Raw genomic sequence first — 18,605 nt, 5'->3', positions numbered from 1 at the left:
TGCTGTGTGCCAGAACCGTGCTCCGTGGTTTACATATATAGATCGTTTATTCTTCAGCACGCAGTTAGATTAGGAAGTACCGTCCCCATTTAGAGAAATAAACTGAGGTTCCGGTTAGCCAGGTTCACACGGCAAAGAGGTAGACTTAAGGTTTAACTTGAAAGCCTTTGCTTCTTACGCAGTGCTCTCCTCGGTTTCTCCTCTGCCAAACTCCTCGTATCCTGCTTTGCAGACAGTCGACACAAGACATTTTGAGTGGAATTTTGACTCAGTATCTGAAAGGCGATTAACTTTGGTAGAGACAATTCTTAGGATGGAGGAACACGTCCCAGATCTTCAGGGTGAGGCCAAAGCGGGCTGCACTAGCGCCAGCTAAGCTAGCGGTGAGGCCCGAGAGCCGCCGGGGGCCGAACGGAAGGGCAGGCCAGGCTAGCTGCGGAGCGCGGGGCGACCTCGGAGCTCCTGGGATTGCTGCCCGGTGTGTCCAGGGGGCGCACAGGGCACGGCTCGCGGCGGCGGCGGAGCCTCGAGGGCCGCGTGAGGGGCAGGGCCGCGCGTGACGCACTTCCGCCCTGCGTTTGCGGCTTAAAGGGGACTAAGATCTGCCTCACAACAACAATACCAGCGCGCTCGCGGCCGGAGCTTCAGCTCCAGTCCCCGCCCTCCTGCCACCTGCCGCCGCCTCAGCCGCGCCCGGTCCCGCGCCCCGCGGCACTGACCTAGGGGTCCGGCGGAGAGCGGGCCGCGCCCTCCGGCCAACTCCTCCCGCTGACCCCGTGTCGCCTCGCGAGACCCGGGGCCGGCCCGTGGCCGTAGCCGAGCAGCAGGAAGGAAGCGGCCGCTGCGGACGGCGGCCCTGCTCTGGCGCGGAGGGAGGCGGTGGCGGGCTCCGCGGCCGCCTCTCAGGTACCCCTGTCCCGGCCGGCCGCCCTGAGCATTCCGGCCCTGCCGGTCCCCGTGGCGGCGCCGCGGTGTAGGGGCCTTGTTACGTTTGAGCGCGGGGGCCGCGGCGGGGGCAGGGCGGGGCCTCGGGGCGTCGCGCCCTCCGCCGCCCTCCGCCTTCTCACCGCTCCCTCTCTCTCTCTCCGGTCTTCTCCGCAGTCCGGAGCCCGGCAGAGCCCGGACCTGGCGGGGAAAGCTGCGCCCACGGCCGGGCCCGCGGACCCTGCCTCCACCGCGGACCCTGCCACCACCGCGGACCCTGCCACCACCGCGGTCCGTCGTCTTTGGTACCGGCAATGGCCTTTGTATCGTCCGATGCGCTTGTGACCGAGTTGGACGCGGGATATTGAGAGTCCACGCGCTGCCGTCCGCATCCCAAGTCGCGCAGTCAGTAACCACCTCGGCTCTTTAGGGCTTAACTGTTGCCCCTTTTAACTTTTCGATTTTGGGGGCATCATGGACCAAAATGGAATGGAGATTCCTGTGACCCTCATCATTAAAGCACCGAACCAGAAATACAGTGACCAGACTATTAGCTGCTTCTTAAACTGGACCGTGGGGAAACTAAAAACTCATCTATCTAACGTGTACCCTAGCAAGCCAGTAAGTGTCTAAAAGCTGGGTGCAGCTGCTCTGGCCAGCAGCTTTTCGTGTCATGTACTCCATGCTCATCCCCTCTCCGCTTGAATCAAATAGGTCTCTTGGTAGACTGCAAAGTATTTTGAGTTCCAAGGTTGTGTGCGTCTCTAGAGTGTCCGAACCATCGTTAATATCTTCCTGATGAGGCTTAGTTAATTAGTGAGAATATACAGAAATATCAAGGGACATAAGATTGCGGGCGTAAAAAACACCCAGTTTTGTTGGACTTAAAGTCTTTAGCCTAATAATGAGTATGACAGATGCAGCCTTTAAAAAAAAGATAAAGAAGCATGACAATCTATATTTAAGCTTTTATTGCTTATTAGACTAAATATGCTCCTTTTTACTTAACAACACAGGGCCCACAAATTTGTTCACTGTTGAGCCTTTTTTCTTGGAAATAAGTGAATGACCCCTATAAACACTATACTTTGAGGATTAGTATATATGTATTAAGAAGCAAAAAGTTATATGTTTTAGATTCACTTTCTTTTGACCCTCATATTTCTTCTGTGGAGGACACATGGAAATTTCATTAGTTTTGAAGAAAACAGCCCTTCCACCCCCCCACCATTTGATACATCTTTCCCTTCATGTGGCCATTTGTAAATCAATGTGGCAGTGTTTTCTGTTCTGAATCATATCTGGATATTGCAAAGGTAATAAATACAGACAGTACAGCTCCATCTGTCCCCAAAGTTAGATCTGAAAGGGCATAGTTTGTAATTAAGAAGTCTTGAAATACTTCAGAAAAGTTTAATGTAGAGTATATGAAAGTAAGGCTTTTCACATTCTCCATTGTATAAAATCTTCATTCCTGAATAAGTAGTGTTCAGTGATTACTAAACCTTTTGTTTAATTGACAAAGAGGCTTAGATTTTCTTGTGAGAAATATTTTTGGCATCTGACAAATTTAATCTGGCAGCAGGGATCTGTTGGAAGGCAACTGCTTTCTATGCTTTACTGAACACTAGTTTTATGCACAAAGTAAGAGTACTATCTTTACCTAATATTAAGATATTAATGAATTAGGAAATGTTTCAATGTTATGACATTGTTTAGTTAGGTGTTTAGACTTGTGACTGGAGAAAATAGGGCAGTTATTGCAAAAACAGGAGGTTTAGAAAAATAACTCAGTTGGCATTAGCTGTGTTTGTCAGTACTTCATGATACAAATATTTTTATTAGGGGAAATAACCCTGAGGTATTTAAGTACTTGCAGTAAACTAGCTGGAATTCTCATTTATTCAAATCTTTCATTTGAAAGTCAAGATTTCCACAGATGGTAGCAATTTGTTTTGAAAAATTTCTGCTTTACAAAATATTTTCTGTTGCATATGACCCCTAAAGTGGACACAACTTTTCAGAATAGAGTTGATAGTCAGAGACTGTCATGGTACTATTCATGACATAACCCAAATTCCTTTCCTGTATATTTTTTGAGCATATATCTAAGTACATGTATTCAAGAATCTACTTACTGAGGATCTTGATATTGTACCATTAAATCAAAAGGAACTTGGTTTGCACTGTTAGACCATGAGTTAAGCCTTTTTTAAAACTTAACTATTAAAAAAAATATATCTTAGGAATGTGAAACCCATTTGCCTTACCAGTACTTGAGAGAAGCCTGCTTTTGCGAGAGAGTTCTGCCCTTTGGTGTTAATCCCCAGTGGAGGGCTGTAGGTGCCCATGGGGAGCAGTCAGCTCTGAAGGAGAGAGAGAGACAGACTTCTCTACACCCTGACCTCCTAACCTGCCTGTTGCTTGTATATACTGTAGGCATTTTTGGAGGCTGTACTAAGTAACATGCAGCCTGTTAATTACCCAACCTTAATGGCAGACCTGACTCTTCTCTTCCAGCAAGTCTTCTCCAAGTAAATTGTACTATCAGAAGTTTATTACCAGCTTAATGAGAGTGGGTGGACCTGGGGGTAGGATACATTTGTTTGTTGTTATTGAACTTCACTAAAAACTTTGGATGGTTACTAGATTTGACATACTTATATTCTAACTCATTTATACATAAGAATTGATTTAAAATATCATAGCTGTTGAACAGATGAATTGTTTAATGGTATCCCAAAGCCATAGGTAGTCCTTATTTCAGGAATTGGAGTCCTCAAGGGTAACTCTGTAAGGTTGTTATTTAGACCAGACAACATTTTGCAATGTAAGCAATATTGTGTTATTAATAATATAGAGGAAGCTTAGGTTCTTATGATTGGTCACCATGGCTACTTAACATTGATTCTGTGTTGTTTTAAGTGTGATTTGGTGTTTTAACAGATCATTTTTTATGACTGATTCCTTGCACATCTGCCTTGTGGAGGTGGTGATTTAGAAGCAGAGTAGGGTTCCATCCAGTCTCTTGTAGAAACAGGTGTTTCCCAGTAAGAAGTAGAAAAGATGATGGCTTTGGTCAGCAGTGCTCTAATTGAGTGTGATAGGTCAGGGGTAGGTGGAGGGCCTTGGTCCCTGTGGGCAAAGGCTTCTAAGAAAACAAATGGGAACTGCTGGAGGGAGAAGGATGGAGGTTTGAACTTATCCTTTTAGGATCTCTGCAAGGATAGGTCATGTATTTGCATGCTGTTAATGGAATTCTGGCTAAACTCTGTGTGTAAAAATCTTAAGTTTCTAGCTGTATGGACTTGACTTAATCATAGATAATCTCCACGTGGATATTTAGAATTCACTCAGTAAACCTACAGCAGTATACCCCAACCCTCAAAGCACACTTTCTTGGGCTTATTTGATTAATTAGGATTTTAGTGACTTGACATTTGAATGTCTGTATGTTAGACATGAAGGTGATGATAAGAGTCCTTTGCTTTCATGAAGCTTAGGTCTATCAGGGGGTACAGACATGTAAGTAAATGTATTGTTTGTTGTGTGACCAGTGTTACACAGGAGGGATATACTGAGTGCTGTTGTAACACAGGGAATGGTCAACTCTGGTTGGGGAAAAGAAATGTATAGCTGTTTTCAAGTTCACAGGAACAGTTTTTTTTAAAAGTTAGTAACAGTTTTAATCAGACAAGATAATAGTTTCTTTTTTTTTTCTTTTTTTTTACTATTCTTCCAGAGCTGTGATTGATGATTCTAAATGGTTTATATTACTGTATTACCTAGTAATTCAGTGCTACATAAAAAGATTGTAGATCCATAATGAACTATGAAGGGAAAGTGTTTTCCAATTAAGAAGCAAAGGCAGTATGCCATATTATGCCATATTTATGACATGTTTATACAGTCATTAAAAACATGTGGAATTGAGCTTGGAGTTTTAACTTCTAATGGTATTGATGATTGGTTTAGGACTTGGTTTAGGAATGGGGAAGTGTAACAGTTCATGTTGATAGTGTATATAGATAATTGTGAGTCGTATTTTAATATGACATTTGTCACCACTTCATAACTTCAGATTTTAGATCCTGACATTGTCCTTTAGTGTGAGATAACTATTCTGAAATGTAGATATTTCTACAAGGGCATGAAGATACCTATCATGAAGGCCATTTTAACTTGAGCAGTTTCAGACTTCAGTTTAGCTTAGACAAATAAGTCCAAGTCAATAAACTAGAGATGTAAATATCAAAATGATTAGTGTTACAATGTCTATGTCAGAATGTCAAAATGAACTTAATGTTATCCAGTAGAATGGACTATCCTAGAGGAAACTTAAAAAATAAGAATCTCTAAGTCCCATTAGGCATCTTTGTCATTCTCTCTTCTTTCTTAGTTTTTATTCTCATACATAAACAGTAACTAAGATGGACCTGACTTATCCTGAATTCGATTTTGAGGTCAACTTCTGTGGGGCTTGTATACCTTGGCTCCCCATTTTTCAGTCTTAAACCCTATTGTAAGTGTCTGTGGATAAAATGAGAGTTCCTGTGGCTAGGATTCTCACCTGGCCCTGGTTGACTAGTTCACTGCACACCTGTGGGCAATACATGGCTGTTGACTCTACATAAAGAGCCCCGCCCAGTGCTCTGGGCACGACATGGTGGCACCACTGCAAGGCTGCAGAAGAGCAGAGCAGAGGCTGGAGTGGTGGCAGTGCTGAGGACAGAGGCCTAGAGGACAGCTGTGCAGACAGAGGGGCCCAGAGGACAGCTGTGCACAGAGGGGCCCAGAGGCAGAGACCGACTTGCTGCATGTAGACTCACTCTGTGTGAATGGGATTTTAGTGACTGATCTGCCACCTGGAAATAAAGTTGAGTATAACCCTTTCACCCCCAAGAACGTTTTGCTGTCAGTTTGTTTGGTCACACTGAATCCATAGCGAACTTGCCCAGGGCTGAAACCCATTGGCAAGACAGCATCCCTCAGTTCTGGCTAGATTTTCTTTGTCTTGGTGCTTATACTGTTAAAACTGTTAAGTGGTCAATTCCATTACTTAGGTCTTCTAGCTCTCCTGCTCAGCTAGGGAAGTTTGTGTTGCCTTTTCACATTGTTCTTTTGCGCTGAGATTCTGTTAGAATTAAAGAAACAAGTATTCTGAGAACAACATTATTTAACCAGATTGCCTATAGTTCAGCTGTTTGTCCTATTTTCCTTACCAGAAGAATATCTTGTATAATATAATTGGAGGTTATGTCTGTTTGATTTTTGTAATTCCCTATTACCTTACTTTTAAGCAGGTCATTAAAAACTTGCGCACCTATCCACCTCACAAATAATTTTTGTTTTGTAAGAGTATTATAAAATTTTAGTACATAAATTTAAGAGGGTTTCATATCACCTAGCAATACAGTTCAAATTTTTAAAACTCCCTTTGTATTAAGGATATTAAATTGAGTGTGAAGGTTGATGAAGAGTTAAAAGTTTTGAATGAGTGCTGACTAGAATTTGTTTTAACTCCTTGTAGCCTTGTCTTTCTTGGAAAGTAATGAGTACTGTGAAGGTACTCATTTTTGAGGTTTTGTTTAATCATGCATGCATCAATGCTTTGTCAAATAGGATTTTTCTAGAGCATTTAGTTTGTTTCTCTCCTTCACGTAATGAATACTGATTTGATCGTTTCAAATGCTTTTGTTTAACTTGTATTTGGTGGTCTAATTTTAAACTGGCATTTACTAAGTGGTTGCCATTTGTACCAGGCATTCTCCTGAGTACTCTATATGTTTTATCACATTTGTTCATAATAGATACCTTATGATGAAATTTTATTACTAACTCTGTTCCACATATAAAGAAATGAGGCTTAGTGAATTTTTGCCTAAGGTCATAAAACTCTAAGTAGTGGTATTGGAATTTGAACCCTCGTTGGTCTGATGTGCTAGCCTCAACTCAACCATTACAGTTCACATTATATATGATGGTTACATATAATAAGATCAAAAAGGCATTTAAGGACTTGGCCATCTCAGTTATGTACTTGCGAATTAAAAAGAAGTGAACTATTAAAAAAGATGTACATATGTAGATAGTCATTTAAAGGCTACAGATGAGTTGGATAACAGCCTTAACCCTATCTTGGGAACCAGCTCTTCAGAGCTATTTGACACTTGTGACTGAACTATATGTAAGTACTGAAATGTTCATAGTTACTACTTTCAGAGGATTTGGATAGTAGTTTTTTGAACTAGCCTTTAAGTTGGAGATTGTTTTTACTGAGCATTTGAATATTTTGAAGTTGAATACTTCAAAGAAAATAATTTTTTTTAAGCCCTGCAAAATGAGAGACCTGTTTAATCCTTCACATAAAAATTTTAGTCTTTCATATTTCATAGTTGATACCAAAAGAATTTTTAGCTTTGTAAACTCATCTATCATACTCTTGTGAATAGTTTAAATGCATTAGGAATGCATAGTAGTTTACCATTTTTGATACCTATTTAAACATTAAGAAGTCAGAACTTTAGATACTAACATAGGTAAACCTTTTAGAAAGAAAAAAATCTTTCCCAAGTTTAGGATTTATTTTTGCTATTATATTAGCAGGTAAACTTTCCTTACCTTGGTTTTTAGAAATGTGTGTTATGTGAGTAGCAGAGTTTTTTGGGCCAGCTGATTAATCAGCTGTTTATTTGGAGTGGTGTAGTTCTGTGTCTGGGCTGCTCAGAGCACCATCAGGGTTTTGCCAACTTGGTACTTCAGCTGCCTCTGCTCTTCATGTGACTGGGCTTTGTCTATGGTAGAGCAGTGGAGGCCTTAAAGAGAATATGCCTAATAGAATTTGATGACTGTTGCATGTAGGGTGTGAGCAGCAGGAAGAATGGAGGTGTTGTAAAAGAGATGGTCAAGTATATTTATAAGTTAATCTGTGCAGCCAATATTTTAATGGTAGAAACTTAAAATTTTTAAATTATTGCTTCATTTGTTGTAATAGAATAACTCAAATACTACAGAGTTTGCTTCTTCTTATGTGTAAAGTAAGTCAGTGGTTTTTAGTAGTTCACAGAGTTGTGTAATCATTGTCACTGTCTAATTCCAGAATATTTTAATCATCCCCAAAAGAAACCCCATACCCACTAGCAGCCTTTCCCCATTCTCTGCTAGCCCAGTTCTTGGAAACCTCTAATCTACTTTCTGTTTTTATGGACTTGCCTAATCTGAGAATTTAGTATAAGTGGAATCATAGTAGATGTAAACTTTTGTGTTTGGCTCCTTTCTCTTAGCACAGTGTTTACCAGGTTCATCCATCTTATAGCATGTATCAGTTCTTCACTACTTTTTATGGCTGAATAATATACCGTTGTATGTATATATAATATTTTGTCCATTCATCAGTTGATAGACATTTGGGTTGTTTCTACTTTTTGGCTATTATGAACACTCTTGTACAAGTTTTTGCGTGGTCAGATGTTTTCAGTTCTCTTTGGTGTATACCTAGGAATGGAATCAGGTATAAACTGAGTTGTAGAATAACTCTGTTTAACTTTTTGAGGAACTGCTAAACTTTCCACTGAGACCATTCCATTTTACATTCCCACCAGCAATGTACGATGGTTCTAAATTCTCCACGTTCTCATCCATACTTGTTTTTGCTTCATGTATTTGGGAGGTGAGGTACTATGTAATTTTGTTATATTATTGTATTCTGCTTTTTTGAAAATTGAGGTTCCTTGCTGTGGAAAGATAAAAAAATTTATTTGGAGTTGACTACTAATTTAGGAAAAAGTTAATACTAATATACAGACACATGATTGCACCTTTATAGTAATCTGCAAATAGCAGTACCATCAGAAATGAACCACGTGAATTTAACACTAGCAGGTGTTTTAAATTAACATTGTGATTTGTGGACTGAATATTTCATTTCCATTCTTAATGATTATATGTAAAATAACTGATACATTGAACTACTAATGAGTTGTCTTCCAAACTGTGTAAACAGTTTTGGATTCATGACATTTCATTTAACAAATTGAAATTTAACATCTACTCTGTCAGGCACAGTGCTAGGCTCTGGGAACAAAGTGATGAACTAAACAGACATAGACTCTGTGTGCTTGGCACTCATACTCCACTTAGCTAAAGAAACGTGACCATAATTACAGATTGTGGGTTGTGTTATGAAAGAAAACAAACAGCATGTGGAAGGGAATACTCTATTTTAGGTTTATAAATCAGGGCAGATCTCTCTGGGGATGCCCTTTTAAAGCTAAGACCTAAAAAATGTTTAAGAGGTAGCCATACAAGAGCTGGGAGAAAGAATTGCAAGTAGAGTGTCTGATTTGGGAAAGAGTTTGGCATATATGGGGATTTAAGTGGATGCCAGTTTGGCTAGTGAGTGAAGAGGGAAAAACATGATCAGAGAAGCTTGGAGAGAGAGAAGCCAGATCCGTGGGACCTCTGGTTTTACGGTAAGGAATTAGAATTAAGTCTGGTGGGAATCCATCAGAGAGTGACAGGATTGATACATTTTTAAAAGATCACTGTAGCTACTGACTATAGAATTGAAGTGTGAAGACCAGTTAAGAAGCTATTGCAGAAGATTAGGCAAGAGATGATGGTTTAGATTAGGGTAATGGCAGTGAAGATGGAAGGAAATGGACTGATCTGAGAGGGACTTTCGGAGATAGAGGCCATAAGGATTTGCTGATGGTTAGATACGGGGGCAGGGTGAGAGAAAAAAATTGAGGGTAATGTACAGGTTTCTGGCTTAACTTGTGGCAAGTTGTTATGGGATAGAGAAAAAGGAGGAGGAAAAATCTGGGGAATTGGGAATTGAGAATCATTTCATTGTAGATAATTTGACTTTGACTTGCCTGTTAAGACATCTGAAGGTGTCAAAATGCCTGCTAAGCAGTTGGGTATATGGATCTAGGTCTGAGAGGGAGAGAAAGAGAAATTTGCAATTCATCTGAAGAAATGCGAGTTTTTAGAATTGTATGGAAAATATAGCAAAAGACCCTTCAGGGACAACAACCAGTGATATGAATGAAATGTTTACATCCCTCTTACCGGGTTTTCTCAACCTGATCCCTCTTCCAGAGGTGCAAATGGTGAAGATTGTGGTTTCTTATTCTTGCAAATGCCAGAACCTTTCACTGGGTGCTGTTGGGTCTCTGTCTTGCTAAGGGACTTGCTTAGTCATTGCCCAGCCTTTCTGTTAGGTGGGTATAGGTTTTAACAATGCAGGATTTGGGGATAAGAGATTACTAGTCTTGGGATTCTAGTGATGTTATTTCAGTCAGATATATTTGCATTAAATAGGTTATGTGCTATTAAGTTTAAAAACTTGATGATTATTTGTATGTACTTCTCAAACTGGGACTCATAGTTTTGGGGCTAAGAGTTCTCAAAATCTTTAATTTTTGTTTTTTTATCTTGATCCAAAAATTTTCATCACATATAATCTGGATGGTCACTTTATAGCAGACTCTCATGAGATTTTAGTACCTGTGTGTTTAACTAAGTGATCATCCTAAATGTGTTTTAATTTGTATGGCAAGAGTTTTTCAAGCATGGGCTTCTGGAGTCTGTGAAGTCTCTGATTGACAGTGATCTGTATTGTTTCTGTGAAAAACTGTTTTAAACCTATCCACTTAAGAATTATGGGAGTAAAGTGTCTAATTATGGAAGTTATGAAAGCATGAGAATTATGGGAGTAAAGTTGGATTGCCAATGTGCTTAATTTTTTTTTTTTTTAGATAATTACTTTTTATTAAAGGGTAGTTGACACACAGTATTACATTACATTAGTTTCAAGTGTACAACACAGTGATAAAACATTTATACACATAATTCTAGGTTCCAGCTATCACCCTACCAAGCTGTTACAATATCTTGACTATATTCCTTATGCTATACATTACATCCCGGTTACTTATTTATTTTACCATTGGAAGTCTGTCCTTTTTTTTTTTTTTTTTTGTGAGGGCATCTCTCATATTTATTGATCAAATGGTTGTTAACGACAATAAAATTCTGTATAGGGGAGTCAATGCTCAATGCACAATCATTAATCCACCCCAAGCCTAATTTTCGTCAGTCTCCAATCTTCTGAGGCATAACAAACAAGTTCTTACATGGAGAACAAATTCTTACATAATGAATAAGTTACATAGTGAACAGTACAAGGGCAGTCATCACAGAAACTTTCAGTTTTGCTCATGCATTATGAACTATAAACAGTCAGTTCAAATATGAATACTCATTTGGTTTTTATACTTGATTTATATGTGGATACCACATTTCTCTCTTTATTATTATTATTTTTAATAAAATGCTGAAGTGGTAGGTAGATACAAGATAAAGGTAGAAAACATAGTTTAGTGTTGTAAGAGAGCAAATGTAGATGATCAGGTGTGTGCCTGTAGATTATGTGTTAATCCAAGCTAGACAAGGGCAATAAAACATCCACGTATGCAGAAGATTTCTCTCAGAACGGGGGGGTAAGGTTCTAAGCCTCACCTCTGTTGATCCCCAGTTTCTCACCTGATGACCCCCCTGCGACTGTGCCTGTCTTAGGTTGTTCCTCCCTTGAGGAATCTTACCCGTCTCTGGCTAACCAGTCATCTTCCGGGGCCATACAGGGAAATGTAAAGTTGGTAAGTGAGAGAGAAGCCTTATTGTTTGAAAAGGTTAGCTTTTTACTTCTTTGCAGATTTATGCCCTGTGGCTTCTATGCCCAGCATTTGTCTTGAGGTATCTTTACCACTTGGAAGAATTATGATACTCGGTAAATTTGATATGAGGCACGAATTCTATTTAAGGGTTGTAATTAGGAAGGAAGAAGAAAAGCTATAGAAGTAGCAGGCGGAAGAAAACATGGGAAGATTGATTATTTCTTTGACATATCTTCTTGTAGAGTAACTTCAGCATATATAGGTTTTAAGCTACTACTTAAATTGCGCACACACATGAACATAATAGGAGTATAGTTACATAACCAAAGCATATCTGTAATTACCAGCCATCTCCAGTGAAACCAAGAAAACCAGTTAGGCACCTTAGGCATTTGTGAAAACTTATCTATGATATGGTGGATATTGTCCAACTGAACTTGAACAGTCTGAGAGAAATCAGACAAATTAAAACAACCCATTCCTGGGGAATGTTCACATCCCTTATGTTCTTTTAACAGTAAATAGTTTGTAGTTGTAAGATTTTTGAGCGCTACAATTTGCACTTCTCCTAATTCTTGGTTGAGTTCCAACAGTATAGATCCAGTCAAATTTGTTGTTTTACTGTATGCACAGGTCAGCTTAGATATCTCCTTCATTCCCATGGCAAGTCCAGGAGCTGGTGGGATGAGTGCATCTACAGCTGTAGCAGTGCGTGGATCTTTGTTGGGGTTTTTTGATGATCATCTTCTGGCATGAGTCTTCCAGAGAGTGCTGATGTTGGAAGTTCTCTTTCATATCGTATCTTAGTTCATTTTCGGGGTAGCCCACTTAGGCTTTGATCTTCTGTATAAACGCAAACAGACCCTTTGCCTACACTTTTATATGCCCTTTATACCCTTGTGTAGAACTCATTGGAGGTTACCACACAGGAACTGCCCTTTTTTTTTTTTTTGTTTTGTTTTGTTTTGTTTTTGGTATCACTAATCTACACTTACATGACAAATATTATGTTTACTAGGCTCTCCCCTATACCAGGTATCCCCTATAAACCCCTTTACAGTCACTGTCCATCAGCATAGCAAAATGTTGTAGAATCACTACTTGCCTTCTCTGTGTTGTACAGCCCTCCCTTTTCTCCTACCCCCCCATGCATGTTAATCTTAATACCCCCCTACTTCTCCCCCCCCCCTTATCCCTCCCTACCCACCCATCCTCCCCAGTCCCTTTCCCTTTGGTACCTGTTAGTCCATTCTTGAGTTCTGTGATTCTGGTGCTGTTTTGTTCCTTCAGTTTTTCCTTTGTTCTTATATTCCACAGATAAGTGAAATCATTTGATATTTCTTTTTTCTTTTTTTTTTTTTTTATTGAGGGGTAGTTGACAACAGTATTACATTACATTAGTTTCAGGTGTACAACACAGTGATTCAACATTTATATACATGATAATTCTAGGTACCAGCTATCACCATACCAAGTTGTTACAATATTTTGACTATATTCCTTATGCTATACATTACATCCCGGTTACTTATTTATTTTACAATTGGAAGTGTGTTTATATATATATATATATATATATTTTTTTTTTGTGAGGGCATCTCTCATATTTATTGTTCAAATAGTTGTTAACAACAATAAAATTCTGTATAGGGGAGTCAATGCTCAATGCACAATCATTAATCCACCCCAAGCCTAATTTTCGTCAGTCTCCAATCTTCTGATGCATAACGAACAAATTCTTACATGGAGTACAAATTCTTACATAGTGAATAAGTTACATGGTGAACAGTGCAAGGGCAGTCATCACAGAAGCTTTCGGTTTTGTTCATGCATTATGAACTATAAACAGTTCAAATATGAATATTCATTTGATTTTTAAACTTGATTTATATGTGGATACCACATTTCTCTATTATTATTATTTTTAATAAAATGCTGAAGTGGTAGGTAGGTACGAGATAAAGGTAGAAAACATAGTTTAGTGTTGTAAGAGAGCAAATGTAGATGATCAGGTGTGTGCCTGTAGACTATGTGTTAATCCGAGCTAGACGAGGGCAATAAACATCCATGTATGCAGAAGATTTCTCTCAGAACATGAGGGGGGAGGTTCTAAGCCTCACCTCTGCTGCTCCCCATTTTCTCCCCAGATGGCCCCCTGCGACTGTGCCTGTCTTAGGTTGTTCCTCCCTTGAGGAATCTTACCCGTCTCTGGCTAACCAGTCATCTTCCGGGGCCATACAGGGAAATGTTAAGTTGGTAAGTGAGAGAGAAGCCTTATCGTTTGAAAAGGTTAGCTTTTTACTTCTTTGCATATTTATGCCCTGTGGCTTCTATGCCCAGCATTTGTCTTGAGGTATCTTTACCACTTGGAAGAATTATGATACTCGGTAAATTCGCCATGTGGCACGAGTTCTATTTAAAGGTTGTGATTAGGAAGGAAGAAGAAAAGCTATAGAAGTAGCAGGCAGAAGAAAACCTGGGAAGATTGATTATTTCTTTGACATATCTTCTTGTAGAGTAACTTCAGCATGGATAGGTTTTAAACTACTAATTAAATTGTGCACACACATTAACATAATAGGAATATAGTTACCTAACCAAAGCATACCTGTAATCACCAGCCATCTCCAGTGAAACCAAGATAACCAGTTAGGCACCTTAGGCATTTGTGAAAACTTATCTATGATATGGTGGATATTGTCCAACTGAACTTAAACAGTCTGAGAGAATTCAGATAAATTAGAACAACCCATTCCTGGGGACTGTTCATATCCCATATGTTCTTTTAACAATAAATAGTCTGTGGTTGTAAGATTTTGGAGTGCTACAATTTGCACTTCTCCTAATTCTTGGTTGAGTTCCAACAGTATAGATCCAGTCCAATTTGTTGTTTTACTGTATGCACAGGCCAGCTTAGATATCTCCTTCATCATTCCCATGGCAAGTCCAGGAACTGGTGGGATGAGTGCATCTACACCTGTGGCAGTGCGTGGGTCTTTGTTGGAGTTTTTTTTTTTTGCTGATCATCTTCTGTCATGAGTCTTCCCGAGAGTGCTGATGTTGGAAGTTCTTTTTCATATCGTATCTTAGTTCATTTTCGGGGTAGCCAAATTAGGCTTTGATCCTCTGTATAAACACAAACAGACCCTTTGCCTACACTTTTATATGCCCTTTATATCATTGTGTAGAACTCATTGGAGGTCACCACATAGGAACTGCTTTTTTTTTTTTTTAATCATTAATCTACACTTACATGACGAATACTTTGGTTACTAGGCTCTCCCCTATACCAGGTCCCCCCTATATACTCCTTTACAGTCACTGTCCATCAGCGTAGCAAAATGTTGTAGAATCACTACTTGTCTTCTCTGTGTTGTACAGCCCTCCCCTTTCTCCCACCCCGCTATGGATGCTAATCTTAATACCCCTCTTTTTCTGCCCCCCCTTATCCCTCCCTACCCACCCATCCTCCCCAGTTCCTTTCCCTTTGGTACCTGTTAGTCCATTCTTGAGTTCTGTGATTCTGCTGCTCTTTTGTTCCTTCAGTTTTTCCTTTGTTCTTATATTCCACAGATGAGTGAAATCATTTGGTATTTCTCTTTCTCTGCTTGGCTTGTTTCACTGAGCATAATACCCTCCAGCTCCATCCATGTTGCTGCAAATGGTTCGATTTGCCCTTTTCTTATGGCTGAGTAGTATTCCATTGTGTATATGTACCACATCTTCTTTATCCATTCATCTATCGATGGACATTTAGGTTGCTTCCAATTCTTGGCTATTGTAAATAGTGCTGCGATAAACATAGGGGTACATTGGTCTTTCTCATACTTGATTGCTGCATTCTTAGGGTAAATTCCTAGGAGTGCAATTCCTGGGTCAAATGGTATGTCTGTTTTGAGCATTTTGATGTACCTCCATACTGCTTTCCACAATGGTTGAACAAGTTTACATTCCCACCAGCAGTGTAGGAGGGTTCCCCTTTCTCCACAGCCTCGCCAACACTTGTTGTTGTTTGTCCTCTGGATGGTAGCCATCCTTACTGGTGTGAGGTGATACCTCATTGTAGTTTTAATTTGCATTTCTCTGATAATTAGCGATGTGGAGCATCTTTTCATGTGTCTGTTGGCCATCTGTATTTCTTTTTTGGAGAACCGTCTGTTCAGTTCCTTTGCCCATTTTTTAATTGGGTTATTTGTTTTTTGTTTGTTGAGGCGTGTGAGCTGTTTATATATTCTGGACGTCAAGCCTTTATCGGATGTGTCATTTTCAAATATATTCTCCCATACTGTAGGGTTCCTTTTTGTTCTATTGATGGTGTCTTTTGCTGTACAGAAGCTTTTCAGCTTAATATAGTCCCACTTGTTCATTTTTGCTGTTGTTTTCCTTGCCCGGGGAGATATGTTCAAGAAGAGGTCACTCATGTTTATGTCTAAGAGGTTTTTGCCTGTTTTCTTCCAAGAGTTTAATGGTTTCGTGATTTACATTCAGGTCTTTGATCCATTTTGAGTTTACTTTTGTATATGGGGTTAGACAGTGGTCCAGTTTCATTCTCCTACATGTAGCTGTCCAGTTTTGCCAGCACCATCTGTTGAAGAGACTGTCATTTCGCCATTGTATGTCCATGGCTCCTTTATCAAATATTAATTGACCATATATGTCTGAGTTAATGTCTGGATTGTCTAGTCTGTTCCATTGGTCTGTGGCTCTGTTCTTGTGCCAGTACCAAATTGTCTTGATTACTATGGCTTTATAATAGAGCTTGAAGTTGGGGAGTGAGATCCCCCCTACTTTATTCTTCTTTCTCAGGATTGCTTTGGCTATTCGGGGTCTTTGGTGTTTCCATATGAATTTTTGAATTATTTGTTCCTGTTCATTGAAGAATGTTGCTGGTAGTTTCATAGGGATTGCATCAAATCTGTATATTGCTTTGGGCAGGATGGCCATTTTGACGATATTAATTCTTCCTAGCCACGAGCGTGGGATGCGTTTCCATCTGTTAGTGTCCCCTTTAATTTCTTTTAAGAGTGACTTGTAGTTTTCAGAGTATAAGTCTTTCACTTCTTTGGTTAGGTTTATTCCTAGGTATTTTATTTTTTTTGATGCAATTGTGAATGGAGTTGTTTTCCTGATTTCTCTTTCTGTTGGTGCATTGTTGGTATACAGGAAAGCCACAGATTTCTGTGTGTTGATTTTGTATCTTGCAACTTTGCTGTATTCCAGTATCAGTTCTAGTAGTTCTGGGGTGGAGTCTTTAGGGTTTTTTATGTACAGTATCATGTCATCTGCAAATAGTGACAGTTTAACTTCTTCTTTGCCAATCTGGATTCCTTGTATTTTTTTGTTTTGTCTGATTGCCGTGGCTAGGACCTCCAGTACTATGTTAAATAACAGTGGGGAGAGTGGGCATCCCCGTCTAGTTCCCGATCTCAGCGGAAATGCTTTCAGCTTCTCGCTGTTCAATATAATGTTGGCTGTGGGTTTTTCATAGATGGCCTTTATTATGTTGAGGTACTTGCCCTCTATTCCCATTTTGCTGAGAGTTTTTATCATGAATGGATGTTGAACTTTGTCAAATGCTTTTTCAGCATCTATGGAGATGATCATGTGGTTTTTGTCTTTCTTTTTGTTGATGTGGTGGATGATGTTGATGGACTTTCGAATGTTGTACCATCCTTGCATCCCTGGGATGAATCCCACTTGGTCATGGTGTACGATGGTTTTGATGTATTTTTGAATTCGGTTTGCTAAAATTATGTTGGGTATTTTTGCGTCTACGTTCATCAGGGATATTGGTCTGTAGTTTTCTTTTTTGGTGGGGTCTTTGCCTGGTTTTGTATTAGGGTGATGTTAGCTTCATAGAATGAGTTTGGGAGTATCCCCTCCTCTTCTATTTCTTGGAAAACTTTAAGGAGAATGGGTATTATGTCTTCCCTGTATGTCTGATAAAATTCCGAGGTAAATCCATCTGGCCCGGGGGTTTTGTTCTTTGGTAGTTTTTTGATTACCGCTTCAATTTCGTTGCTGGTAATTGGTCTGTTTAGATTTTCTGTTTCTTTTTGGGTCAGTCTTGGAAGGTTGTATTTTTTTAGGAAGTTGTCCATTTCTCCTAGGTTTCCCAGCTTGTTAGCATATAGGTTTTCATAGTAGTCTCTAATAATTCTTTGTATTTCTGTGGGGTCCGTCATGATTTTTCCTTTCTTGTTTCTGATACTGTTGATTTGTGTTGACTCTCTTTTCCTCTTAATAAGTCTGGCTAGAGGCTTATCTATTTTGTTTATTTTCTCGAAGAACCAGCTCTTGGTTTCATTGATTTTTGCTATTGTTTTATACTTCTCAATTTTATTTATTTCTTCTCTGATCTTTATTATGTCCCTCCTTCTGCTGACCTTAGGCCTCATCTGTTCTTCTTTTTCCAATTTCGATAATTGTGACATTAGACCGTTCATTTGGGTTTGCTCTTCCTTTTTTAAATATGCTTGGATTGCTATATACTTCCCTCTTAAGACTGCTTTTGCTGTGTCCCATAGAAGTTGGGGCTTAGTGTTGTTGTTGTCATTTGTTTCCATATATTGCTGGATCTCCATTTTGATTTGGTCATTGATCCATTGATTATTTAGGAGCGTGTTGTTTAGCCTCCATGTGTTTGTGAGCCTCTTTGCTTTCTTTTACAGTTTATTTCTAGTTTTATGCCTTTGTGGTCTGAAAAGTTGGTTGGTAGGATTTCAATCTTTTGGAATTTTCTGAGGCTCTTTTTGTGGCCTAGTATGTGGTCTATTCTGGAGAATGTTCCATGTGCACTTGAGAAGAATGTATATCCTGTTGCTTTTGGATGTAGAGTTCTATAGATGTCTATTAGGTCCATCTGCTCTACTGTGTTGTTCAGTGCTTCCGTGTCCTTACTTATTTTCTGCCCAATGGATCTATCCTTTGGGGTGAGTGGTGTGTTGAAGTCTCCTAGAATGAATGCATTGCAGTCTATTTCCCCCTTTAGTTCTGTTAGTA

General features: G+C 39.5%; 1 protein-coding gene across 5 annotated transcripts in view; it reads left to right on the top strand.

Moving 5' to 3' along the window:
- Positions 1-1,308: 1,308 nt before the first annotated feature.
- The window catches only part of HERPUD2 (HERPUD family member 2), a 41,500-nt gene continuing 24,203 nt past the window's right edge, over positions 1,309-18,605 (top strand). For 3 of the 5 annotated variants that reach the window (XM_036897431.2, XM_036897432.2, XM_036897428.2), the window contains exon 1: positions 1,309-1,545. In XM_036897431.2, coding sequence (XP_036753326.1) covers positions 1,399-1,545 — 147 coding nt within the window. In that variant the 5' untranslated portion in view covers positions 1,309-1,398. The remainder of the gene's footprint in view (positions 1,546-18,605) is intronic. The other 2 variants (XM_036897433.2, XM_036897430.2) reach the window with 1 other exon arrangement.

The sequence above is a fragment of the Manis pentadactyla genome, chromosome 7 (assembly GCF_030020395.1).
Source record: "Manis pentadactyla isolate mManPen7 chromosome 7, mManPen7.hap1, whole genome shotgun sequence".
In the NCBI taxonomy this organism is placed as follows: domain Eukaryota; kingdom Metazoa; phylum Chordata; class Mammalia; order Pholidota; family Manidae; genus Manis; species Manis pentadactyla.
This window is presented reverse-complemented; position numbering and strand designations above follow the sequence as displayed.